This window comes from Sphaeramia orbicularis, chromosome 8, assembly GCF_902148855.1.
Source record: "Sphaeramia orbicularis chromosome 8, fSphaOr1.1, whole genome shotgun sequence".
In the NCBI taxonomy this organism is placed as follows: Eukaryota; Metazoa; Chordata; class Actinopteri; order Kurtiformes; family Apogonidae; genus Sphaeramia; species Sphaeramia orbicularis.
Window position 1 is genome coordinate 47,112,641 of NC_043964.1, and position 27,637 is coordinate 47,140,277.

Sequence of the window (27,637 nt, forward strand, 5' to 3'; positions counted from 1 at the left end):
AAGGTCAGTACTGCCACAGTGCAAAAGGGGGTTCTGTGAGTGACATAGGGTTCGCTGACTGGTCCAGAGTTAAGTAAGTAAACAGTAAAACAACAGCTATAAACATACAAAATAGCCTTAAAAATGGAGCTAAATACAGACACGGACTGACAATGAAGTCCAAGCATTATTGAGCCTATATACAATGATGATACAATGGGATTTAGATGTGTTAAGGAAACATATTAAATATGCCTTCAACCCTTAAAGGCCCACAACTATTTTGTGTCACAACTTCCGTATGATTTTTTTTTTTTTTTTTTGGTCTTAAGTGGTTTATCACCATTTATGATCATATTATCCTCTGTATTTTGAATTTTCAATTCAAATCAGGTATTTTCCTATATTTAATTTAATGATCATGTAGATTTTCATAAAATCTTGGAGTAAATTCAGAGGTTATTAAATAGAAACAGAGAAAAACAAAGAAAAAGTAACTTTTTCTGCAATGATATCAATAATTGAACAAAAACCAAGCATCTCCATCCACCATCATTTATCAAACTCCATGGGTTTTACCGGTGAATCAATGTTGCAGAAGATGACAATGTTTCCACGTTCACTATCGAGCTCTCTGAATGTCCAAATGGATCATATCTGATTACCATGAAAAGATGACAAACTGCATTTTACACCAGTTATTTACATGTATTGATAGGATTAGTGGATCAGAAGTTATTAAACGTACTAGATCAGTAGATGATTTTGGTTCGCTGTGGATGTTTGGGTCTTTATGGGTTAAATACACTACACTAAATTGTAGGTATCTACCACAGAGTGAACTAACCAAAACAGGATTACAATAAAAACTAGAAAAGCACTCGAGAGCGCAGATCTCTGCCAAGGCAGATCAATGCCCCCCCCACCACCACCACGAACAGACGGACAGACAAACCAATGCCGACAAAAACATAACCTCCTTGGCGGAAGTAATAAATGATCACAAAAAGTGGTTCAGATCCAAAAACTAACAAATATCTGCAGCGTATAGTGGTGATACCATCCAAAGGATTCAGCATTTATAGCCTCTGCAGAAGGTCACAGCTTCTCAGACACTTTTATTAAATATAAGAAAAATACTGATGTTTTTAGATTCATGTTGATAGCATATTAATGTGTAGGTTACAGTTTACTGCTGTACATATTTAGCTCATTTAGCTCATATTGAGCTAATTTTAACAACTTTACAGACTGTTTGGTAGTTTAATGTATAAGTATGCCTCATATTTTGTGGGTGAGGTGTTGCTGTGCCAACCACTGCCCACAATACATCACTTCATGACACCTACTAATGGAATGCAAACAGGTAAAAGACCCTTGAAGGCCTATCAGAAACTCCTCAGACCTGTGTGGTCCAAAAGCGTCCCAACAAACCCAACAGAAGTTTTATACATGATTTCTTGTGTTCATTTTGATTGACAACACCTGTGTAATGGTGGAATGCTAAGCAAACTGTTGCTTTCATATGAGAAGAAAATATACTTCTTGTTGAAAAAGAATAAAACAAAAATCCATGGTTTAATGCCATAACATCTGAAGCTATCAACTGTTAAATATTAAAGAGCAGATGAATGATGCAAGGTCACTGAGCAGGTTAAGCATGAGATTCTGAAAAAAAAATTTGTTTACTTTTGTTATTTTTCTTTACTTCTATATGCAGTGAAGCCTTCCTCACTGTTACAAAGTCAATCAGCATTCATACAGAAGTACAGTACAATATGAAGAATCAACAATAATGTTCACACAATGTCTGTGACAATTTAACTGTTACGGTGGCAGTAATGGTCCTGTTTTTTAAGGTGTTGTTCTACGTATTGATGGACCACAGGAGCACCAAGGCATCTGTAACTGTTACTGGTAGAGAGATTAACTTGTAACTCTACATGACCAGCTGCACTATAAAAGTGTAATTAGGTTAATGATATATTACTGTGGTGGGTATAAAGAGGCCAGTGTTCTTCCAGTTTAGTCAGGGACATATCATACTGTTAATTATCAAACCAAGAGGCAGATCTTTGATAGTAAACCAAGGTGGAAAAACAGTCTGTAATAAGGTACTGCATCCTCACTATTGAATCACTGGTCTAGAGTCAGTCCAAGTACTTTTCAGCACACAGAATCTGACAGTACATCAGCATGGAGAACACCAGGGCGAGGATCTGTGGAAAAAACAGGAGGGACAAGTCAAAAACCTGCATGACCTATGGAGATCATCAGGAAGGCCCTTCAATGAATGTTTGAAGCATAATCTTTTGAGAATTTTTGAATCAGAATCATTGATGCTAACTTAACACTTTTGTTGCAAGATTTAGCAACTTTTCAGAATACTCTAGCAAATTTTTTTTCCCCCAAAAAGCACCTAGAAACAAATTGAGCTACTTTAGATTTGTTTGGGAACTTTTAGTGACTTTTGAAAGTCACTGAAACGCTATAACACACACATTTTCCCTCTAAATGACACTAAATTGATTTTCCTCTGTCACCGAAAAACACACAGGTTGTTTGCCTAGCTGTAAAAGTCCAACTTATCCACTTTGTTGGTATATTTAGGGATTTTTCAGACCCCTCTAGACACTCTTTGCAAAAAAAAAAAAAAAAAAAAAAAGCGACTAGTGACAAATCTATCAACTTTTTCTGGTCTTGGAGACTTCTGTATTGTTACATTGGAGACTTTTGGAGACTCTGATGTGAAGGCACATATCGTTCTTTGTCTACAACCAATCACTGCACTGAATATAATCACTCCCATTGCCAATGACAGTTTTCTTTATGGTCTCTTTTGGTCCATTTAGATTGTTAATGTAGACTGAAATTAAAAAAAAATGTAAGGGTTAAAATGTTCATGTTGTGCCATGACTTGTGGCAGGCTCCTAAGTGGACCATGAGGTTAAAAAACAAATCAAACTGAAGAAAATGATGATAAAAACTAAACAAATAAATAAATAAATAACCCAGCTAACTCCTCCAGAGTGTTTCTTTTGGGTCACTTTAGCTGGTCCCGTAGCCCAGATCAAGGAGGTGGGTTGGAACTGGGACATTAAAACTTGACAGACTATAGTTCATTTGTAATTCTAAACATATTTAGAGTGTTTTTGTACTCACTTTTTGTCTCTCCCACAATATTAGTAATTGTAATTCCAAACATATTTAGAGTGTTTTTATACTCACTTTTTGTCTCTCCCACAATATTATTCCTCTCTCCTACATCGTTCATTACAATTACATGCACATTTTCAATTATGCAAATTAGATGATGACATCATTTAGCAACTTTGAGGACAGTCAATAGTTACTTCCTTATTGATGAGTTGGAAACACTGGTTAGAATATATCATTTTATGTAGTGATATGATGATTTGATAAGGGTGGGTGACAGTTTGGCACATTTACGTCCTTTTTGCATCATGGCACAGTGGTCCTAAAGTGCTTTAAATCACTGTTCTCCGAATGATCTTACATATGCTAAAAGATTAACTTCTGTACACATAGTGCGTTTACACCTTGCATTACAACCGCCTGCATGTATTCCAACCTGTCAGGACAATGTCAGTGCCAGGTCTGAACAGAGCCATAGAAGCCTACCATTTTCCGGCAATCAAGAGTGAATATGGACATGTGACATGTTGTAAAAAACCAGACCTGGTACTGTTGAATTAATATTTTGCACTCATATGTAGCATAGAGGGACCATATTTTGATTTCCAAAAAGAAGACACTCAGCTCCACGAGATACTTAAATGATCACATGCTACTACTGTAGTATTCTGTGCAAAAGTGCCTATAACCCTGGAGAAAATATTCCAATGAAACAGGCTGATTGGAATTATTTTATTATTCTAGCTGTAGAAGTGTCATATAGGTACTTGTGTCCTTTTTTCAGGACTACTTCTACTCTCAAGATCTGGCAAGATCAGGTTTTGCTTTACTGTGTGTTTTAGGTGGCATACCAGGGTGGAATAACAGACAAACACAAAAACAGAATTGAATTTTTATAGGTTTTTACTGAATAAGGCAACTTATTGTTTATACTTGTGCATACGGATTGCAATCTACAAAGACATAAACATTTAGTAACAGGCAGAATATTGTTGAAATTGCACTTCCTTTTCTTTAGACATTTCAAGTTCATATTTTCTCAGGTTATTAACATTTAATGGTTAAAGGATAGTTTATTAATGTAAATATTTTCATAATTTAATGTTTTGGGGTTTTTTGTACTATTTATAGGTATAATACCCCCCCCCCCCCCCCACACACACACACACACACACACACACATTAAACTAATAAGAAAATTTGGAGTCACTATTTAATGGTTACTATACTGTCATTTTACTTGAGATCACAATTGGTCTGTATGTGGCCATTAAACTAAAACAAGTTTGACACCTTTGACTCTAAATAGCTTCAGCAAGTTATTGTTAATAACTTTAGTATAATTTTTGCACTTTCACTATTGCAATGTCCCATGTATCACTGGAAACACAAAGTCTTTTCTTCCAGTGGGATTTGGATTTTTACCTCCGCCAAGGAGGTTATGTTTTTGCCAGGGTTTGTTTGTTTGTTTGTTTGTTTGTTTGTCTGTCCGTTAGTGTGCAACATAACTCAAAAAGTTATGGACAGATTTGGATGAAATTTTCAGGGTTTGTTGGAAATGGGATAAGGAAGAAATGATTAAATTTTGGTGGTGATCGGGGGTGGGGGGGCCCATGGGGGGCGCTACTGATCAGCCTTGGCGGAGGTCTGCGCTCTCTGAGTGCTTCTAGTTTCCAATTGCATAAACAGTGACAGCATTATGGTCATCAAAATCCGGACATTTTTGCTAATTTATAAACCCCGCCCGGATGCAGACAGAGCGTGAAAAGAAGACATGTCTGGGCAAAAGAGGACGTTTGGTCACCTTAGTGTAGCAACAATCTGTAATGCATTTTAAGTATGTGAAAAATGTGATACCTGCACAACACCGATACACACTCCAAAACCAGAACTGAGGGGATGTTATCGAGCAGCCACTGTCGGGCTTTCTGGTAACATGGCTGTAAAACAGACAGAAATATACAGATTAGGGAGTCCATGCCACTTGGCGCACTCTTAGAACCCAAACCAATCCAGATTCCAGTCCACTGCATCAGAGATGTGCAGTCAATGGAGACCATCGTGAAAATAAAAACTAACAATAACATAAAATAAATGCTAACAACTGTCCACCGATTGGTGTCTGTATAACCAATCATTTTAAAATATTTTTTAGTAGAAATTGCTGAACTTCTGCATTTGCTGTTCAAATACAGAGGGAGAAACCTGAGGTACGGCACTGTTGAGTCAAGCGTTGCCTCTGAATGCACTAGATCTGAAATGATTAATCAACTGATTGACTCAAATTGATTTTAAAAATTATTTGATTATAATTTTCCTGAATTTAAGCTTTGTTTCCTTAATTCCCCAGCTGTTAAACACTGGTTCCACTGTTGTGTTTCACACTGACGCTTATTGTGACAATATTATTTGACTTGTTTGTTGTTGTTTATATCTATGGATATTTTTTATATGTACTTTTGTACTGTTTTTGTTATTTCTATATAATTCTATATTTTTGATATATCTTTTTACTTTTATAAGCTGCGTTTTGCGGTTGTTATTTCAGCTGGTTGTGGAAAAAAGACAAGTTGTTCGTCATTTTCAGAAATCTTTGTCATATTTTTACAATTTTTTTCACCATTCAAATAGGCTAATCATTTAATCAAACTGAAATCGAAGAAAATAATTGATAGATAAATCGATTACAGAATTAATCAATAGTTACAGCTGTATCCTACATGATCACTTTGTCCAGCCTGTTTAATGTCTTTAATGAGTGTGTGACATCTTTATTGCTGCTGATCGGACATTAAAGAAAAGTCCCAAGGTGACATACTTCAGGTATGTCTTGCTGCACCCTATGCTTTTCATCTACACAGAAGAAATCGGCGCTCGGCACTGATGAGTTAGCTGCATTATATATGTGAGCTTAAAAATGGCACCCAAACTGGACTTTCAGACAGAACAGGAGGTGAAAACTAATGGAGGACCAACGAACAAATCCAAAAGGTTTTATTCAAACCAAGGGACTTTTTAAATGGAATGGTTCACCCAAAAGACTGGCCGTCTGTCCAGTAAAAAGCCGCTGTACTCCGCATCCTGAGGGAGTACACGTGAGCCTGCAAGTATACGTGAGCCTGCAAGTAAGCGTTTGTTACTGTCTTCCCTTTACATGGAGAGGCTCTGTGCTAATGAGTTAGCCCTAGTTAGCAAGTCAGGGACGCTACAGCGGCTTGTTTGTTTAAAAAAAAATGTAAATGTATGCTCTGCTGCATCTGACTGCCAAGATGGAGGATTATAAATCCAAGGTTAAAATTTCTTAACACAGGAGGTGAAAACAGATGGAAGAGTTAACGGCGGAGCTAAAAGGACTCCTTCAAAACTAGCCTCTCAGCTTTATGTTCTAGAAGGATGCGATCCAGAATGTCCCAGAGGCTTGTTCGCACTGTGCCAGAGGTCATTCTCTACATTGAAAACACTAAAAACATCCAGTCATAATAGGACAAATTCAGGAGGCTGAGAGACCTTTAAAACTAAAAGAAATTAAGGAGGATTTTATACCAAAGTATCAGAGGTTTTGGTGGAGATGGACAGGCACATGGATTTCAGCTAAAGGTAAGACCAAAAATGGTTTTCATTTTATTAAAACAAAAAAGAAAGAAAAAAAAAACAGATGAGATGAGACTAAGTAAAGACAGCAAATATTAGAAAAATAAATTTAGAAGTAAAGTTTGTAGTAAATATTGTTCTTTTCTTATCCTCTTGTTGAGAAATCTGTGTTGAAACTGATTTAAAACAGGTGAAATTTAAAAGTTTTAAAACCAACTGTAAATTTGACTTAGGGTCAAATTGAAATTATTGTAGTACAACCACCCTATACATGGATTTGTTTAGAATGAGTATGAATTGTAAGGAACACATGGAGGGTGCAGAGTAAATGTGCTCCATCCATTGTCTCTCAGCTATAAAAGACACGTTAATTTTATGCCAGATATGTTCCTATGTATGTGTCTGTTTTGTGTAGAATGTTAATAAGATATGAACACACCAGTTGTCAATATACATACTGCCAGTTGAATTGCAGATAAGATCCTTAGAAGATCAGGATCTTCTAACTGTAATCTGACTCTGATCTATTGTAAATCTGCCTCATCAGCCATGAACCTCACTATCTGTCACTGCATACATACAGTGGATATAAAAAGTCTACACACCGCTGTTTAAATGCCAGGTTTTTGTGATGTAAACTAATGAGACCAAGATAAATCATTTCAAAACTTTTCCCCCATCAATGAGACCTATAACAAACTGAAATCTGTGAAGGGGAAAAATAAAAAACTTACAATAACGTGGTTGCATAAATATGCACACCCTACTACTATGTTGCCATCACCTTTGGCTTTTATTACTTGCACTCAGTCTTTTTGAGTTGGAGTCTATCAGCGTGGCACATCTTTATGTGGCCATATTTGCCCACTCGTGTTTTTAAATAATGCTCCAAATCTATCATACTCACGGGGGCATCTTTTGTGCACAGCCCTCTTCTGATCACCCAACAGATGTTCGATTGGACTCAGGACTCTGGCTGGGCCATTCCAAAACCTTCATCTTCTGGTGAAGCCATTCTTTTGTTGATTTGAACGTGGGCTTTGCTCACTGTCATGCTAAAAGATGAAATTCCTCTTTATCCTCAGCTTTCTAGCAGAAGCCTTAAGCTTTTGTGCCAATGTAACATAGTTATAGTAGTTTTAAATCATGATAAATTGGGAGGTAGCGCCCCCTTGTGGTGCACGATGTTTACAAACTATAAGTTCATTGGATTCGAATAATATGTTATTTTCGTAATTATTCTTGATTGTTCTTTTAACTTAATGTGTTACCTGGCAGTGTTTTAGTCATAGTCCTGTGTTTTGTTTGGGTCTTCCGCCCTCTTCTTCATTGATTTATGTCCGGCCTTCTTCGTGTATTTCCAGAGGTACCCAATATAAAGTCGAGGTCCTCCCCTTCTTCTTCCCTTTTTGAATGTCTTGTAATGGGAAGAAGTAGATCATCCGTTTGTTATCCATTGTCATCGTGTATTATTAAGTGATTTTATCTTCCTTTTTGGCATCTAATTTTATCTGTACTGCTGTCTGCGTGGTGGTCGAATGGATTGGGTGTCGATACTAATTGATTGTGCATGTGTTTTGATGGGTGGATGAGGTGCGTGTGTCAAAGCATGCTAACCGATGTCTTTTTTATTATACCGTACTTTCCGGACTATAAGCCACTACTTTTTCTCGTTTGAACCCTGCGGCTTATACAGCGATGCAGCTCTAGTATAGAGTTATATGGCCTAACGTCCACCAGGGGTGCTCTAGCAGGAAGCGCAAAAGTGAGACAGGTGGAAGAGGTGATGGGAAGAGAAGTTTTAATCTTAACTTTTAAACAATCATTTTGCGTGTCATGCACAAACCCTCATCATGGAAAACACATGAGAAATGCATATTTTGCAGCTTTTAAGTTAAAAGCATCAATGTATCTGTCTAAGAAGGAAATAGAGCTGCAGCATGGAAGTGCCATTGAGCAACAAAGGAGGAGAGACGTAGAAGGTGTGGTGACAGAGCCTTTGAGGCTGTTCAACTCCAATACTGAAGAAGATGACTGCAGTGGTTTCAATGAGCAGAAGGAAGATGAAGATAGAGATCAATGACTTTTCTGGGTTTTTTAACCAGCTGTGTTCCTGCCGTTTTACTGCCGTGTTACAGGCACTGTTTGGAAAAAAGCAGTTAAGGTATGGAAATAAATATTTCAATAATCTTTCTGTTTACCATCTTTCTGTGTAAATATCTCATGTCACAATGTGGACACTGCAGCTTATAGTCAGATGTGACTTAAAGTCAGCTGTGGCTTATGGTCAGGTGCGGCTTATATTCCGTGCGCCTTATAGCCCGGAAAGTATGGTAGTTTCAGGGCTGGACCGAGTCAGGACGGATTATGTTTTAATTTGCATATTGTCAGCCAGAATAAATAGAGTGCGAGTGCTGTTTCCTCCTCCAATCACAACGGTGTGTCCTGCGGTCCTTTTTGCATCACACCACCAAGAAACACAACGCAGAGATGATACCACTGGTTACAGCAACACTGACTGGTATTTGGAACTGTTCAGAATTCCCTCCACCTTGACTAAGTTCCCAGTTCCAGCTGAAGAAAAACAGCCCCAAAGCATCATGCTGCCATCACTATGAAGATAATTTTGTGTCTTTATTATGGCAAGCAAAGGAGGAAAAGGCAAACAAAAAAATATAGCTTTGAAACAAAAAATCAAGATTTGAAAACAAAAATGAAGGTGTCAACATTTTTAAGCTTAACAAAACTGATTGTGTTCTCAATTTCATTTTCAAGGTTTGTTTGCAAGTCCAAAGGTTTTGCACGTCTAAATCTTTTGCAAATCAAAAAGGTTTGCTTGCAAGTTCAAGTGGTACTTACTTCTGGTCAGATCATTTGCATGTAGAAAAGTTTTGCGTGTCAAAATCTCCTGCAAAGCAAAAACTTCTGCTTGCAAGTTCACTGAACATGATGGGTGGGATTTACACGACCAGAAGGGGTGGATTTCTGTTGGTAGCTTGCTTTGGATTGACAGTGTGCCTGGTGCCTGTCCTCCAACCCACTTGAACATGGTGGGAAGTAAGGCTGAGCAATTTTATCGATTTTGCATATATATCAATATTTTGTTTCCCCCAGAAATTATAAATTTTTCAGCTGCGAGTATCAATACATTAAGCCCCATTCAAATCTCCTGTGTTCTGTCTGGCATGCTGCTCAACACCCATGTCCCCAGTTAGCTTTGCTGGAAGAGTGATTAGGTCAGCCAGCCGCTAGGGTCGCTGTGGAGCATTTCTAGCAAAGTTTCCCATCTAGATACTGTCTTTACACAGATGCTGATGTCTTCCTGTTTAACGCAGTCAGAGCTAAGAGATTCAGGAAAATGGCAGCAAATATAAATCCAGCACCTTCATACTTAAAAGCAGATGTGTGGGAGCATGTCGGGTTTAAAAGAAGAAGGAAAGCAACGATTTAGACAAAAGTCTGGTGGTTTGCAAGCTGTGTCACACAAACGTGAAATACTCTGGAAATACAACAAACCTACGAGCCACCTAATACATCACAACCCAAACAGGAAATACTACTTGAGGAGCCTAAGAAGCTGCAGTGTGACCCAAAACAACCACGCTGGACAGCGATGGCAGTTGTTCCCTGAAGTTCCCATCTATTTCACTGAGGTCACAGAAAATTACAGAATCCATTACCTACTTTATTTGTCAGGATTTGAGACCTTATTCGGTGGTGGAAAATGCAGGCTTTAGGCGCATGGTGAAAGCAATGGAGCCCTGCTATCCTATTGCAACTTGTGAACACCTCACCAAGGTTTGTGTTCCCAGGCTGTATGCTCACACAAAGCCACACATCAAAGCCTCCCTGGCCAGCGAGGAGAGAGTTGCCCTGACATGCGATGGGTAAACCTCGCACGGCCCACTTTATCAACGAGGAATGGGTGCTTGTTACGTATGTCTTACAAACCAAGGACATGCTCGAGAGCCACACTGGACACAACCTGGCAGAGCATCTGAGAAAGGCCCTTGCTGAGTGGAGAATCACAGAAGAGGATCCAGTAATTGTCACTGACAATACGTCTAATATTACAATTGCAGCTGAGGAGGCAGCATTCACACTTCATGTAAAATGCTGCGCACACACCCTAAATCTGGCTACATAACGTGCCCTCAAAATCACAGCAGTTGCACGTCTGTTAGGAAGAGTGAGACACACTGTGAACTTCTTCAGGCGAAGCACCACAGCCAACCACATGCTGAAAGAGAAACAGAGGCTTCTATGACTACCAGAGGACAAGCTGATGACAGACGTGGTTACCAGGTTCGTGCATGGTTACTTTTCAATTTATTTTATTTTAATTTTTACAGGGACAGTGCACATAAATCCACATTACTGTAATTGTTTAGTTTGTTTTATTACTAATTTATTTTGTCATTAATGTAAAGCACTGCAGCATTCTGTGCATCCGTGGTGTGACAGGCACTATAGGTCTATAATTAAATGCAGATGGAAACGTGCGCACGACCTGTTAGAGATGCCTTGAGTAACAACCGGCCATCTATGCTGCCCTGCTCACAAGTGAAGGAAGGAAGATGGAGAAGGATCTGTGCATAGTGACAGTCAGACATGACAACAGCTGAAGAAGTAGTCAGCACACTGAAGCCCATGAAGGAGGCTGCACAGTACACATCCAAGGAGAAGACACCCACACTTTCAGTCGTCACACCCCTCCAGGACACACTGATCAATGGACTGAAACCAATCGAAGGTGAATCTGCAGTCATAAAAGAGATAAATTTCAGGAAATGTTGATACTGGCACAAGGAACAAATGATTAAATTTTGGTGGTGATCGGGGGGCACTGATCTGCCTTGGCGGAGGTCTGTGCTCTCCGAGTGCTTTTCTAGTTTATTTATTTGAAAATCAGACTAAGCATTCTCCACCACCCAGGAATCCAAGGCTGTCTTGTCCACTGGCTGCTCTTCTTGGTGGGGCAGCACAACCCAAGACATAAACCCAAGAGGACAAGGCCAGGAATCAGATGACCTGCTACAAGGAGGCAGATCTCTTGGAAGTGGAAGAAGATCCACTAGTCTGGTGGAAGGAGCACCAGTTTGAGTATCAACTCTTGTCACAGCTTGCTAAAAGAACCTTGTGCTTCCCTGGCACTAGTGTCTCCTTGGAGGGTGTCTTCTTGACCGCTGGGGATATCATCACTTCTCCCAGAGCAGGTTGATCAGATTCTATTCCTGAACAAAAATCTGAAGAGAATGTAGATCTGCTCTCTGCAGTTATGTGGAGATGAGTTTTTCTGTTTAGTGTTCACTTGTTGGTCAGGGCCTACAGGCCTTAAGCTACTCTGGTAAGATGGGTACAATTTTAAGGTGGCTTAAATGTTGCTCCTATGGACTTGAATTATTGGCTGCCATTGTTTATTTTAACTCTCCTGGTGGCGACTGGCTACCTCACACGTGTCAGTTTTGTTCACTTGTGATACTGCGCTTTTCAAAGGCTTGTAAGACACAGTTTGCACTGCTTCAATAAATTAAACTAATTTTCTTATGACATCTTTGATTCATTTTGTCCGACATTTGCAAGCTGTAGACTCTCTATCCAGTCAGAGCCATATATGCATTCAGTTTTCTGTTCAATAAATTCAATCCAAGTCAATGGAACACTCACAAGATGTCACCAAAATCATCCTGTCCCTTTAAAATCTTTCAGAAAATGATGTAAGTGTATCGAAATGTATTGTTAGCCAAATATTGTGATTTATATCGTATCATGAGCTGAATATCGTGTATTGTATGGTGAGATTAGTGTATCACTATAGCCCTTGTGGGAAGTATGAAGACAGGAATCTATGGCAACACCACCAGAGCTCCGGGCAGCTCTCCGCTGCACCCTGGCTGTGCGCTGGATGCGGAGCCTGACTATGAGCCAGGGTTCTGCCCAACTGTGTGCCGGAGCCCTGGGCCCTAGGCTGCCGGTTTGTCCACACTGCGACGCCACGGCTGGGATAGCCGGTCATAGAACTGGATCATGGCGTTGATGTGTTGGAACCGCTTTAGGGACATGGTGGAGTGAAACACAGTCCGGCCTGCTGTTTCTGGGAGCAGTGCACCCCTGCCTTGATACACGCACAAATACAGGGTTGGTATTGGACGACCCTGCCTCCGTCCCAGACGAAGCGGTTTCCCTGGAGGTTGGTCTAGTCCACAGTCATCTGGACTATCTGGTCAGTGAGACAGAAGTGGAAAACATCCTCCAGGCTCCTGACCTGTGCCACAGGTATGTCCCATATTATGTCCCGCTGTCACCCCAGTGGCCACAGGAAAATAGCAGTAAAGATAACCCATCATGTCAGGTTGTGATGCAAAGTTAGAAATCCTCATTTCTTCTAAACTGCCCCTCTTCAGATCCATTTATTTTATTGAATTTCTTTGCAGAATTTATGTAGTTATACTCCATAAATGTCATTGCCTGTACTGTATCCCTAATAGTACAATAAATCAATCATTAAGGAATATTACATGCTTTTTTCATGAAGTATATAAACAATATTTAGCTTTTATTCTTATAGACCCTATTGAAAGTCAAATTCAGGGTCTCAGGAAAATCGCCGCTTATCAATTAATCGTTAGTCGATTGTTAAGGTCACCCAACTAATGATTAATGGATTAATTGATAATTTGCATCCCTAGTAGCTATGAATGTATTATTTTCTGTTACTTTTGATTTCAATACAAAACAAAATGAGGGCCATTTTATTTTTTCCTAATCTGTGTATTACACCAGTAAGCTTAGCTCAGCTCCCCATTTTATCAACTCTACTGCTTCTAGAATCAATGGAGTTTTTTCTGTTTGTGTGAAAGCTTAAAAGTTTAAAAGACTAGGTGATGGTTCCAGTGTAGAAAATTGAGCATATAGACATTTTCTGCCTTTTTCTCCTCATCTCCATGTTCCTTGTGTTGATCCTGGCATCATGTGCATTACAATGTGTCTTCGTGAAACACAACAGCAGAAGCAATGTTCAGCAGTAGGAAATGAAGCTTTGATTCAGGAAAATTGTATGGAATATATATTTTTTTAAATTCAGTTCAAGTCGATTAATTTGTTTGAGCTCTAATGCATTCCTTTTCAGTTCATGCATACTGCCCTAATACTTGCATTATAAACCTCACCCTATATTATGGTTAACATGCCATGAACAGAGAATCGCAATCAGCAATGCTGGGCTTTGTGATAAAGATAATAAGAATCTGAATGAGAACTTACTGCAAAAATGATTGGAACCAGATCCTCAGAAATCCGACCTGATCACAGGTAGTTGTGTATTTGTGTGACTGATTTACTCAAGAATGCTGTGTTTTGTCCATTAACTTCATTTTCCATCTTTCACAACTGGCTGGTTTCAAAACATTTATAACTGTATGAAGATCAAATGTATCCCACTTGCCCCAAATATTAACAGAGGTTGTTTTTTTTTTTTTTTTTTTTTTAAATCTCAAGTAGCTGGACTCAGAGTAAGTGAATTGCTGGTTCCATGTAACAACACATTTAAATACTTTGGAACATAATAATAATAATAATAATAATAATAATAATAATAATAATACATCACACTTATATAGCGCATTTTTGGACACTCAAAGATGCTTCACAAACAAAACAAAACAAAACAAAACAACAAAGGGGCTCAAGGTAATGCAAGTTTGAACAGGTGAATTTTGAGTAGAGTATCTGCATTTCAGTTGAAAGATCAGGTGACTCATATCCTAAAAATCCCTCCTCATAGCTCAGGAAAGCTCACCTCACTCCATCCGTCCACACATGGATCTGCCCCAACAGAGCAGCAGGATGATGGTAGCGTTCCATTCAGCACCTCATACCAGTCGGTTTTATTAGTCACTCCGCAGCATTTGAACTATAACCACAATACAAGATACAGTTCAGCTGCAAATCATTTACTTTAGTACCATACTGGAAACACATCAAGCATTGACAGAAAACCGACTGTTTCACTTTCAATTGCCATTTCTACTGTTTTGTTGCATACAGGCAATCACAAATACATGTAATAAAACAACAGTGCCAAATATACTCACCATTTTTGGACATTGTCCCAAGATTTTTTGAGCCCAGGTTCAGAATTGTAGATCTTCATACCTTCCTTTAATTCATCTTGTGCTTTTGAATCCAGCTAAGAAACAGAGAACGAAACACAGAACCATAAGTACAGTCATATGGCCACTATATATGCCTCATTATATATTAGTGCTATTTGCTCAGTTACTAGAAGGTAAAAATACCAAAAATATAATCTGACATCACAACGACTTGGACCTTTTGTCAGAAAACCCTAATTAATTCATTCATGACTCCACAAAGCCATCTGCCCAAATTAGAAAAAAAAAATTGACATGTCATATCAAAGAGTCTGGTTTGGCTTAGAGTCTGGTTTTGGCCAACTCTATATGTATAGTGTCATGAGATAACTTTTGTTATGATTGGTGCTATATAAATAAAATTTAATTTGATTTGATTTGATTTAGACCAGCTCTAATTGTAAAGTGTCGTGACATAATTTTCGGTATGATGTGGCACGATATAAATAAAATTTGACTGATTGACATCAGACACCAAAACCCTATATTGCCCTTAAATCTAATTAATAAAGAACATTTTTAAGGAAAGACCAGGTCACTCATTAGAGGGTCCCAAGAAAACAAATGAGACTGTAATGAGTCCTGAAAGAAAACCAAAACTGCCTTACAGTAGTATTTTTACAGAGAAAATCCAATGCAAGTGTTAAATAGCTGGAGATTTTACAGGTAATCATTGCTCCCCCTGGAGACTATCAGTGGTATTACAACTTTAACATGACTTCAACTTTGGCTTCATGTTTGAGTTGAGGTTCTTGTTGCAGAGGTCAAAGTGAACTTGACTTTTCACCACCAAAATTGTTTCAGTTCATCGTTGTACTCTAGGGAATCTTTGAGCCAACTTCTGCAACGATCTGTCAGTCTGTTTTTAACCCATAAAGACCCATAAAGACTTTTGTGACAGTTCCCAAATGAATTTTTCTCTCTATTTAAACTTTCCTAGTGATTTTCCACCATTTACTCTAATATCCTCTGGTTTTTTTTTTTTTTTCAGTGTATATTGGGTATTTTCCTATATTTAATTCACTGATCATGTAGATGTTTATGAAAACTCAGAGTAAATTCTAAGGTTATTAAGTCAAACTCCAACTCAGCTCCTGCTTACATTACACTATCTGCACTGGATATACTGTGGACATATTGTTTATTTATTTTCTACTTAGATCTTTTTTAATAAGTGCCCTGTTCTTTTTTAAATACTGCCCTGTTTTTAAGTCACGCTGCTCACATGTGCCTTAAATTGGCCTCTGGGGACAAATACAGTCTTCTGAATCTGAATTCAGAGAAAACCTAAGAAAAAGTAACTTTTTCTGCAAAATACATAATTAACTGAATGTAAGACAAGCGCGTCCATCCACCAGAGTCTGGTTTCGACCAACTTGATATATAAAGTGTCATGAGATAACTTTTGTTATGATTTGGCACTACATAAATAAAATTGGATTAATTGATTGATCCACTGTCATTTATCAAATTCCATGGAATTTACTGGTCAGTCAATGTTGTAGAAGGTGACAGTGTTTCCATGTTCACCACAGAGCCTCTAAACGTCCAAATGGGTCACATCTGATGGCCATGAAAAGATGACAAATTGTATTTTAACCCAATTATTTACATGTATTGATAGGATTAGTGGATCAGAAGTTATTAACATTTTAGATCAGTAGATTTCTTTTGGCCACCAGCAGCTGTTTGGGTCTTTGAGGGTTAAGGGTAATTTCTAGCAACATTCTACTAATTTGGAACTAGAGGCAATGTACCCCTTGATATTGTTTTTAATATTGTTTTATTTATTTATACGCAAGGCGCTGCCAGGCCTTGTATAGCAATTTAGGGTTCAGTGTCTTGCCCAAGGACACTTCAACATGTGGACAGCCAGAGCCAGGATTCAAACCACCGACTCTTCGGTCAAAGGACGAACTGCTGAGACCGACCCCCTGACAACCAACTGAGCCACAGCCACCCATATGGAGATAATGGACTCACCTTGTCATGGAAGATGTGCAAAACTAAGGCTAGAGCCACCTCGGTCAGAACCAGGAGCAGAAGGATCACAAAGAACTGTGGACAAGAGAAGAGTTATTTGCACTAGTGCCAACTTAGCATTTTTGCTGCTAGTTTTATCAACTTTTCAGACTATCTTAGCAAATTTCTTTTCAAAAAGCAACTACAAACAAGTTTAGATACTTTTAAAATTTGTTTGGAGAGTTTTAGCAACTTTTGAAATGTGACTGAAGCACTAAAACACACAAATTTTCCCCCTGTCTTTGTTTATGTTTATGTTTGACTATGACTTGTAGGATCCTAAGTGCACCAGGTTGAAAACCAAATGAAACTGAAGAAAATGAAGATAAATACGAAACAAACAAACAAACAAACAAATTAATAACCTAAGTAACTCCTTCAGAGTATCTCACTCACCATAAACAACAAGCAGCGCTGCTCTTTAAGGGCTCCGAGACAACCCAGGAAGCCTGTTACCATGGTGATTCCACCAGCCACCAGCAGCAGATTGGCTGCTGAGAGTGATGGGAAGGACAGGGGAAGAGAGGAAAACTCCGCCTGAGTGAAGGACAACCAAACCCCGACGCCGAACAGGCCACATCCTCCCAGCTGTGGAGGAAATGCAAACTTTATCACAATGCATTGAATGAGTGGAAGTGTATTTGGAATGATGTTTTTAAGTACAGTGTGAAATGAAATTTCGTTTGAGGATCACTAAATTAGCTTACACCCCAAAATAGTGTGATTTACTCTATGCACACAGTTTTGATGAATACTGACCCAGAAGATGAGGTTAAAGATGAACATCAAATATTTAACACAACACAAACACCTCCGAGACACTGACATCCTGCAAAACAAAGAAAGAAAAGCATGAAAAACGTGTTCAAAGAATAAGCATAAACCAAAAAGGATTAAATATGAGGGCTGTGGTTCAGTGTCTAAACATGGAATGGGCATTATCTTCAGTGGAGTCAGTGTGTATCTTAATACCTCAATTGTACACACACACACACACACACACACATACATATATATATATATATATATATATATATATATATATATATATATATATATATATATATACATATATACACACACACATATATATATATATATATATATATATATATATATATATACACACACACTACCGGTCAAAAGTTTTAGAACACCCCAATTTTTCCAGTTTGGCATTGAAATTCAAGCAGTTCAAGTCCAATGAACAGCTTGAAATGGTACAAAGGTAAGCGGTGAACTGCCAGAGGTATAAAAAAAAAAAAAAAGAAAAAAGGTAAGGTTAAACAAAACTGAAAAATAATGTACATTTCAGAATTATACAAAAAGGTGAACAAGAAATGGGTTAACAACTTAAAGCAGTTCTGCAGCAATGGAGGTTGATCAAGCCTGGAAAGTTGGTGCTACCAATTCCTACAGGTGTCCCAACGTTTCTTACAACCTTACTTACTTACAACCCCCTCTGTCTGCATAAAAGTAGTGTTGGAACACACTTTGGTACCATACCATTGTGAGCATTATTTGAACAGTATTGTACTACAGAAAGCAGTGTGTTATTATAAAAATGGAAAAGAGGAAAAGGCGATTAATGATAGAAGAGAGAAAGACCATCATAACACTTAAAAATGTCGGTCTTTCCTACAGAGAAATTGCCAAGAAAGTCAAGGTGTCAGTAGGTCCAGTTTCCTTCACCATCAAAAGGCACTCAGACACTGAGCGAAATGCTGACAGGAAGAGGTCTGGCAGACCTAAAGCTACAACAGAATCTGAAGACAAGTTTCTGAGAGTCAACAGCTTGGGTGATAGGCAACTCACAAGACAACAGCTTCAAGCACAGCTCAATAGTGGTCATAGTAAGCAAGTCTCAGTTTCAACCGAGAAGAGAAGACTTGAAGTTGCAGGTTTGATGGATCGAGTTGCAGCAAGAAAGCCATTGCTGAGACTTCAGAATAAGAAAAAGAGGCTTGCCTGGGCCATGAAATACCCCCAGTGGACTACTGAAGACTGGAAGAAGGTGTTATGGACTGATCAAACCTGCAACTCGAAGTCTAGAGCTAGAGCTAATATATGTGTAACCTTAACAAGCCTCAATGAGATGAAGGGAACAATTCTTGTGGATGCTCAAACAGTGGATTTTGTTTTGCTGTAAAATGCTGCATATATTTTACAGCGACACAAAATCCACTGTTTGAGCGTCCAGAAGAACAGTTCCCTTCATCTCATTGAGGCTTGTTAAGTTTACACATATATTAGCTCTAGCTTTTATTTCCTTTTCCTTTTCTCTACAAAAGGAAATACTCTTGTTGAGTTATCATTGCTGATCTGATAAACCTTATTTTTAAAGCAGGAAATCATTGTTCCACAATGACCATACATATTTCTTCTTCTTCTTCTTCTTCTTCTTCTTCTTCTTATCATTATTATTATAATTATTTATTTATTTATTTATTTTTATTCATCTTTTGTATGCATCTCTATGTTTTAGTGATTGGACTAACAAAAATGGAAAAAAGCCATAATTTCCTTTCATTGCCAATGAGAAGATACTGTGAAAATACATGATCCCTCACCATTTTTAGAGCCACGTACTATCTGCAACTGAGAGGCCTATGTTTGAGGCAGTGTTTCTGACTCCTCAATAAGGAAAATTTCTATTGTCTGTCCTAAAAGTTGCTAGAAGTTGCTAAACAACACCATCACCTAATTTGCATAATTGGAAATGTACATGTAACTGTAATGAACGATGTAAGAGAGGACAAAAAGTGAGTATAAAAACATGTTAAATATGTTTGGAACTACAAATGAACTATACTTTGTCAGTTCTTGTTTTTTTAATGTCCCAGTTTCAACCTTCCTCCTTTATCTGGGGTTGGGGATCAGCTAAAGTAACCCAGAAGAGACACTCTAGATGAGTTACTTTGGTTATTTATTCATTTGTTTATTTGTTAAGTTTTAAGATTCATTTTCTTCAGTTTGGTTTGTTTTCAACCTTACGGTCCACGTAGGAGCCTACAAGTCAAACACGAACATTTTTTAACATTCATCATTCATTCATTCATTCATTCATTATCTGAAACCCGCTTTATCCTCACTAGAGTCACGGGGGTCGCTTAGGAGCCTAATCCCAGCTATTTACGGGCGAAGGCAGGGTACACCCTGGACATTTCGCCAGTTCATCACAGGACTGACATAAACATAAGATTTTACATATTCAGTCTACATTAACAATCTAAATGGACCAAAAAGAGACAATAGAGAAAACTGTCAATGTCAATGGGAGTGATTTATTTTCAGTGCAGTGATTTGTTTTGGACAAAGGACGATGCATGCTTTTACATCAGTCTCCAGAAGTTTCCAATAACACCAAAAAAGTTGATAGATTTGTCACTTTTTTGATATAGTCTCTAGAAGGGTCCTGAAAAATCACTAAAATATACAAACAAAGTGGATAAGTTGTCAACACTGACTTTTACAGCTAGGCAGACAGACCGTGTGTTTTCTTACTGTGACAGAGAAAATATTTTGTGTCATTTAGAGGAAATATGTGTGTGTTTGGGTGTTTGAGTCACTCACAGGCTGCTAAAAGTTCCCAAACAAACTTTAAAAATAGCTAAATTTGTTGCTTAGTGCTTTTAGAAAAAAAAAGTTGCTAGCAAAGTTTAAAAAGTTGATAAACCTAGAAACAAAAGTGCTATGTTGGCATCAAAGGGTTTGTGGGCTATGCTAAGGCCAGATTCAGCCTGAAGAATCAGATGAACATAAAATCACACTGTGTTTCTTTGAAAGAGGTGTGTTGGTATAGACCAGTGGTTTCCAACCTTTTTTGGCTCGTGACCCCATTTTAGCATCACAAATTTCTGGCGACCCCAGATATTCAAAACAGATATTTTTGTGCTAAAATGAATTTGTTTTTGATCATGTAATAGTTTGCTATAATGTATATTATTGTGGATGGAGGCAGAAAAGCCAAGTGTAGATTACTGCACAAAGGGAGAATTTTATTTTCCTGGGTCAGGATATGTACAGTCAGTCCAGCTTGGATTTACAAGGCTGACAATTAATACTGAACAAACAATAACTCAAACTATGAATTATGAAAGAGCTGCAGCATCTGAAACCGAGCACAATGAACATTTGACTGATAAACAGCACCACAGTGCTTCAGTTTCAGACTCACAGTTTGCCATGTCTTTTAGGTATTGTGATTGTCTCTCTCAACTCCCATATATTCTTTTTAGTAGCTAATTTTTTATTTTATTTTTTTATTTTTATGACACGCAATTACTAGGATTTCAGGCGACCCCATTTGAATTCCAGGTGACCCCATGTGGGGTCCCGCCCCCAAGGTTGAAAAACACTGGTATAACACAAGTCAAGCAGCACATTTAATGTGAAATGAAATGTTTATATAATTACATATTTTGAGTGTGTTTATGCATTGGTGAGGGTGTTTACAGGTTGAGTTCTTGGTGACTAAGTGGTCCTCAAACTGCACCCTGACCTCACAAGAAAGAGAAACTGCTGACAGGAAGGAAGCTCCCTCCCCTCCTCACTAGACCAAATTATACTGTGGAAGGCATTTCCCATGTTCCACAGCAAACCTCCAACACACACTGGACAGCTGAGGTTTTACCAACAAATCCACATCACTGAGGATAGTTACTGCATGCAGTTCAATGATACATGGACCTTTATTTAATGTTTAAACTGTTTCCAAATGTAATAGAAATTGTAATTAGGCCCTGAAAATCACTTGTCTGAGGCTGAAAAGCTTTTGTCGATTCTGTGTCAGTGTGAGTCTCTGTTCTGAATGTTCTGTATCTCGTTGTTTCTCAAATGACCTATACTAATAGTTTCTCTCTCATTCTACTGTCTTTTCTTCATTTTATTGGACAACTATCTGAAATATGCCGTGTATTGGTGTATGTTGTCATTTATATAATTTACCTCCTTTTGAATATCAGTGTGTTTGGAATTGTAAAAAAAATTCCAAGATTTCAGACTTTGAGGCAAAATGTTGAATGATTTTTGTCATGATTTATGTTTGTAACTGAAAAATAGAAAAAAAAGAACAATTTTTAACTCTTCAAGCAAAAATAACGAGTAAGAAATTAAGCCCATCAGAAAATGAAATAGACTGCTCTGTATTTTAATAAATCATTTTTAGTGTAAATAAAAGACACAAAATAACATAGTCTGATCTGACAAATGATAGTTTGTGCTCCTTTGTTATGGTATCACGATCAGAGCTGCAGCTATCCATTATTTTATAATTGATTAATCTATCAATTATTTCTTAGTATTTTTCTTATTTCTTATTATTTGAATAGGTGAAAACAATAGTAAAATGTGAAACAGACATGTCTAAAAATGACAAACGACTTGTCTTTTATTCCAGAACCAGCTGAAACAACAACCACAAAAACTATAAAAGGAATATAAAAAAGATCTCTATAGAAATAACAACAACAACCGTATAAAAGTATATGTAAAAATATCTATTACCGACAACAAACAAGTCAAATGATATCTACAAACACTTTGTGCATTGCAGTCTTCAACACATTTGAATTCAACTTACTAACAACTTAAGATGGAACTAGCATACAACTTTGTGTTGATCCTGGTGCTTTGTGTGTCACAATAAGCGTCAATGTGTGAAACACAACAGTGAATAGTGTTTTAGGCAGCATTGAAATCAGGGAAACAAAACCTTGATTCAGGAAAATTGTAATCAAATCATTTTAAAAATCAATTTGAGTCAATTAATTGATTAATCTGTTAAGCTCCTTATCAAGATCTTTCGACATTTACAAAGTCAAACAAGGAAATACACGTAAACATCCATCCAAAGCTGACTGCTAGATTTTATTGTGGCCTCTAAGTTAAATTCTGTCCTTGACTCATCCCATTGTACTAGAGGGGATTCTCTGTACAAATTCCCTATTCCACCAGGGGATTAAACCCTGGACTTTGCTGTTGTGAGGCGAGAGTATTAACAGTTGCCACGTCACTAACAAAAGAAGAGGTGTTACTGATAACATTAACAATGACTCTGCTCTGTGTAGCTTCCTCTGGAGGTAATTCCACTGAACCACAATGTACAGTTCCAAGGCTTTAACCCATAAACACCCAGAACTATTTTTTTGTGGTGATTTCCAAGTGAATCTTTCTCTACATTTAACCATTATCAAGTGATTTATCACCATGTATTAATTATAAAATATATTATCGTTTGTATTTTTCAGTGTAAATCATGCATTTTTCTATATTTAATTCACTGATCATGTAGATGTTCAGTTACCCAAAGACCCAAACATCCACCAGTGACCAAGGCATATCCTGATCTAAGATGTTTAATACCTGTTAATAACTTCTGATCCACTAATCCTATCAATACATGTAAATAATTGATGTAAAATGCAGTTTTTCATCTTTTCATGGTCCATCAGATATGACCCATTTTGATGTTCAGAGGCTCCGCAGTGAATGTTGGAACACCATCATTTTCTACAACACTGATTCACCAGTAAAACCCATGCAGTTTGATAAAAGACAGTAGATGGAGACACGTTTACGTTCAGTTATTGATATACAGTCGCGGAAAAAATTATTGGACCATCCGTTGTTTTCTTCAATTTCTTGGTCATTTTAATGCCTGGTACAACTAAGGGTACATTGTTGGATAAGTATAATGAATAACAACAAAAATAGCTCATAAGATTTAATTTAAGAGCTGATATCTAGCCATTTTTCATGTTGTCCATTAATATAACCAAAAGCACTTAAATTCTTACATCAATATCTATGGCATTGTACTGCAAAAAACAGTGCTTTTTGGCATTCCATTTTTTTTTTTTTTGTCTGTTTGAGGTCAGATGATACAGGCAGGAGTTAGTACTTGAGTGCATAACCATTGTTTTTGATGACTTTTGGATGGTCTAATAATGTTTTTCTGTATTGTGTTGAAAAAGTCTCCTTCCTCATTTTTTCCCGATTTGGTATAATGACCTTTGAATTGACTCTTAGTTTAAGCTTTTATGAGCACCTTACATGGTCAGTGAATGAAAAACAGGTAATACCTGTTTTCACTGAAAAATGCAAATGCAGAGGAGAATATTATAATAATAGTGTTAAATCAGTAGAGAAAGACAAAAAAAATCTTTTAAAAATTTAAGAAAAACGTCACATGTTCAGCGAAATATATCATTAATCCTACATAAAAAACAAGCATCTGCAATCACTGTCATTTGCACTACTTTTATACTACCACTACATGGGTTTTACTGATGAACCAATATTGCAGAAGATAATGGATAATGTATTTGTTGTAAAAGCCAGAAGCAAATGATTCACCCTAAGACATAGTTTTGCAATTTTTATCCATTAAAAAATTGTCTTTAACTCAAGTTTGTGCAAAATGGACAGTGAATAAAGTGTTTGTTTACTGGGACTTTTAGTGTGTTCAAGAATGAAATTCAGCATTTTAACAATAAGCAGATGTCTCCAGGTTATACCATAAAATGGTAGATACATTTACACATGTGCATGTCTTGAAGTCTTGGACTGATAAAAAACATACACTACAGTCATAAAAAAGGAACAGAATGTCATGATTATATTAAACTCTTGAACTGTGTGTTGCACCATGAAATTATTACAGAAAATTATGCATGCTTGAAAATTTCTTAAGGAAGTACTCAGGAAACCAGCTTATTGTTAGTATAATTCAGCTGTAAATCTAATCAATAAGAACTGGCTAAATATTATTTGGTACTGTTTTTAATCACTAAAAATATTCTGCACAGACTCGGGTACTTTATTCTACCTTTTAATCTCTAACTAAGTTACTGAATGTGTGAATGTGACAGGTGAATGGTTTCATCTGTAACATACAATGTTTTATTAGGTGACATATTAGTTATTTAAGTATTTTTCACAGCTTTTAATTCCACCAATGACAGTTCTCACTTCAAAAATCCAAAGCAAATAACTGTTTTCAGGAGCAGTTTGACACTTTGCAACATTCCTTTAAACTGATAGAGGTTTTCACATGATTTTTCCCAAGATAATCTTGCAGTTTCTCATGTGTGTTGGAACAATCCTGGACTCAAAGGCTCCACCATATAAATATAAAACAGCTAATGTTTATGTGAAAGTAGTGAAAAATAAATGACACCAGATTCAAAATATGGTAAATGGGCTTTTAAACAGTTAAGTGGATTGTACTTCAATTTATGTCGGGAAAGAATATACAATATTACATAATATATACATAAAGCAATTATAACTTTGATATGAACCAGAAATGAGGCAGTTTTAATAACTGCAGATCACATTAATTACACAAATTTTCTGCTAAAGACTGTTGTTTTCTACAATGATCAGTTGAACTCCATGCTTGTTATATATGTGGATAGAATGAGAGTTAATTCAAATAAATAAACAGGAGTTCTACAACACAAATAATAATATAACTGCTTTGGATGAGGATGGACACATGATTCATTAGAACATACTTGCTATAATATGTAATTTATTTGTTGATTGAATTCTTACTGTAACAGTTTACCTGAATATGATATTGTGTTTCAGGTTCGATCTTCGTAGTGTTCAGCTTCTTTTATGCCTCAGATGTTCTGGTATGGCTCCAGTCGACTGTGGAGGGACCCTGATCTGGGCCTGAAAAACTCTCTCTTCCCCACTTTTCCCCCTTTTCCTCTGTTCAACACTTTTCTTCTACTCCGTCCACTTCCTGTCCACTTCTTTAAATGCTTTATACTGACTTACAGTAGTCTTCGTTTTTCTCCCTCTTTGTTAACAAAATACTCTTTTTGTCCCACTTACCCTCCCTTTTTCTGTCTTCCCCCAATTCTTTCCAGATGTACTGTTGCCCCTCCCTCTCAGAGTTCCTCCTCTTCCTATTTTGGCTCCCCCTCCTCCTAACACACAGCCTGGCAATCTCAAACTGCCAGACTTTTACCCTTTTACCACTTTTAGCTCACAGTTTTGCCCTGATGCCATTTTCAGTAGCATGTTAAATAGATAACAGAGTAATAGTTTGGTAATACATAGGTGATAATGTACTAACATGATGTAATTACCAAAGTAACCATGTAATAAGTCCAGTAATTAAATACTGCAAGTTTTTAAGCATTTTAGTGGGATCTACCATATTGTAATGCTGAAGTTTCTGAAGTTCATTCATGCTAAAGATCAGTCATTCATTGTTCATTTTGCTTCAAAGTGAAACTGTACAAATGATATGTTCAATGATCTCACGAGAGCTGAATAATTGATTAATTGACATTTTTCTTGAAGCAAAGATTTGTGTGCTTAATTTTGCTGCAGCTAAACATTGGTTATACTGTGTTTTCAACCGGATGCTCATTGTGATGCACATGACACCAGGAGCAATGTAAGGTTAGTAAGTTGGATACTAATATGTTGAAGAGTGCAGTGCAACATATTGTTATAGGTGTCATTTGACTTGTTTATTGCTTATATCTATAGATATTATTTATATATACGTCTATACTGTTATTGTTTTTTCTACATAGATATTTTTAATTATCCTTTTAACTGTAATACTTTTTGGGTTGTGGTTTCAGCTGGTTCTGGGATAAAGGAAAGTATTTTGTCATTTCAGACATGGCGTTTCAATTTTCGTTATTGTTGTTGCCCATTCAAATAATTGTTTATTCAAAGACAATAATCAATAGATTAATTGATTACAGAAATAATCAATAGCTGCAGTTCTTGGGATACTGAAGTGAATTAACCTTAACCAATAATCTTGCAGTGGTTTCCATGTGCAACATGGTTTTGATTTTGAAGATTCACTTTTTTTGTGTATGTGAAACAGCAATTTTGCAAACTTTTCAGATTGTCTCAAGGTGGTTATACTTGCTCTTCATGAAGATAGAACCCCTCCCCCCAAATCGAACCCAGGACCCTTTTGCAGTGAGGTGACGCAGTACACTTCATCACTGTGCCACTGACTTAACCCCTACAGACATAAAAATGCCTCGTAATAACATATACTCAGTTTGACAGACAGTGGTGGTCCTGTCCACTGGGTGAATGAAATGGTATCCTTTATTTTGGCAGAAGCATCATAACAGTCAGATTAAACATAGGTAGAATGATAACTAGACTACACATCCTCAGACTGCTCTAATTGCATCTACGCTCAGTGGCATTTTCTCCTGGATGCCGAGGATGCCAGACTTCCCTGTTTTTTAGTCTGTAGTTGTCATCCAATAAAAATATGTATTTTAACAGTTTCGGTGATTCTTCTGTGCTGTGTTGCTGTCATTTTCTTCCCCATCTCTCTCCTCTCATTGAGCATTTCACAATGCGTAAAACAGTGCCTCTTTAAATGTTACATAGTGAATAAGCGGTGAAACACAATATTGTACATTAGGGATGTAATGATTAACGGTATAACATAAACCGCGGTAAATTCTTGATGGTTAGTATTACCATTTAAATCCTAACTATCATTAAAACCGTGTTCAGCATTTTGAAAACTCATGGTAATAAACTGCTCATTTCCTGGGTAAGCAGCAGCACTCCAGGCAAGCATGCGCAGTTTGCAGTGTTTGGCCTGCGAAAACATGGCTGAAGGCACCTGCACAGACAGTGCTCCAGAAATCTGGGGATAGCAAGGCTCCCGCACAAATCCAGTCCAAGCGCACGGACAACCTCCTTCTGAGGGCACGGACTGGAATGAC

At 37.4% G+C, this 27,637-nt stretch overlaps 1 protein-coding gene across 1 annotated transcript; it reads right to left on the minus strand.

Annotated features, from left to right (window-relative positions):
* Window positions 1-1,832: 1,832 nt before the first annotated feature.
* Window positions 1,833-26,262, minus strand: tspan4b (tetraspanin 4b). The gene is made up of 9 exons (XM_030142264.1): window positions 25,474-26,262; window positions 17,661-17,730; window positions 17,298-17,489; window positions 16,863-16,937; window positions 14,820-14,914; window positions 14,691-14,694; window positions 14,525-14,638; window positions 4,993-5,075; window positions 1,833-2,198 (listed from the first exon to the last, which is right to left on the minus strand). Exons 2-9 carry the CDS (start codon window positions 17,727-17,729, stop codon window positions 2,171-2,173), a joined length of 660 nt encoding a protein of 219 aa, XP_029998124.1. The 5' UTR covers window position 17,730; window positions 25,474-26,262; the 3' UTR covers window positions 1,833-2,170.
* Between the last annotated feature and the right edge of the window lie 1,375 nt (window positions 26,263-27,637).

What these genes read in the sequence shown, in the direction of transcription:
- tspan4b (XM_030142264.1), bottom strand. Translation starts at nt 17,729, where the DNA reads ATGTCAGTGTCTCGGAGGTGTTTGTGTTGTGTTAAATATTTGATGTTC. An exon ending in AGCGCTGCTTGTTGTTTATG is followed by an intron (nt 16,938 to 17,297) that starts GTGAGTGAGATA and finishes TCTTGTCCACAG; the next exon opens with TTCTTTGTGATCCTTCTGCT. An exon ending in GTGTGGACGGATGGAGTGAG is followed by an intron (nt 5,076 to 14,524) that starts GTGAGCTTTCCT and finishes TCTGTTTTACAG; the next exon opens with CCATGTTACCAGAAAGCCCG.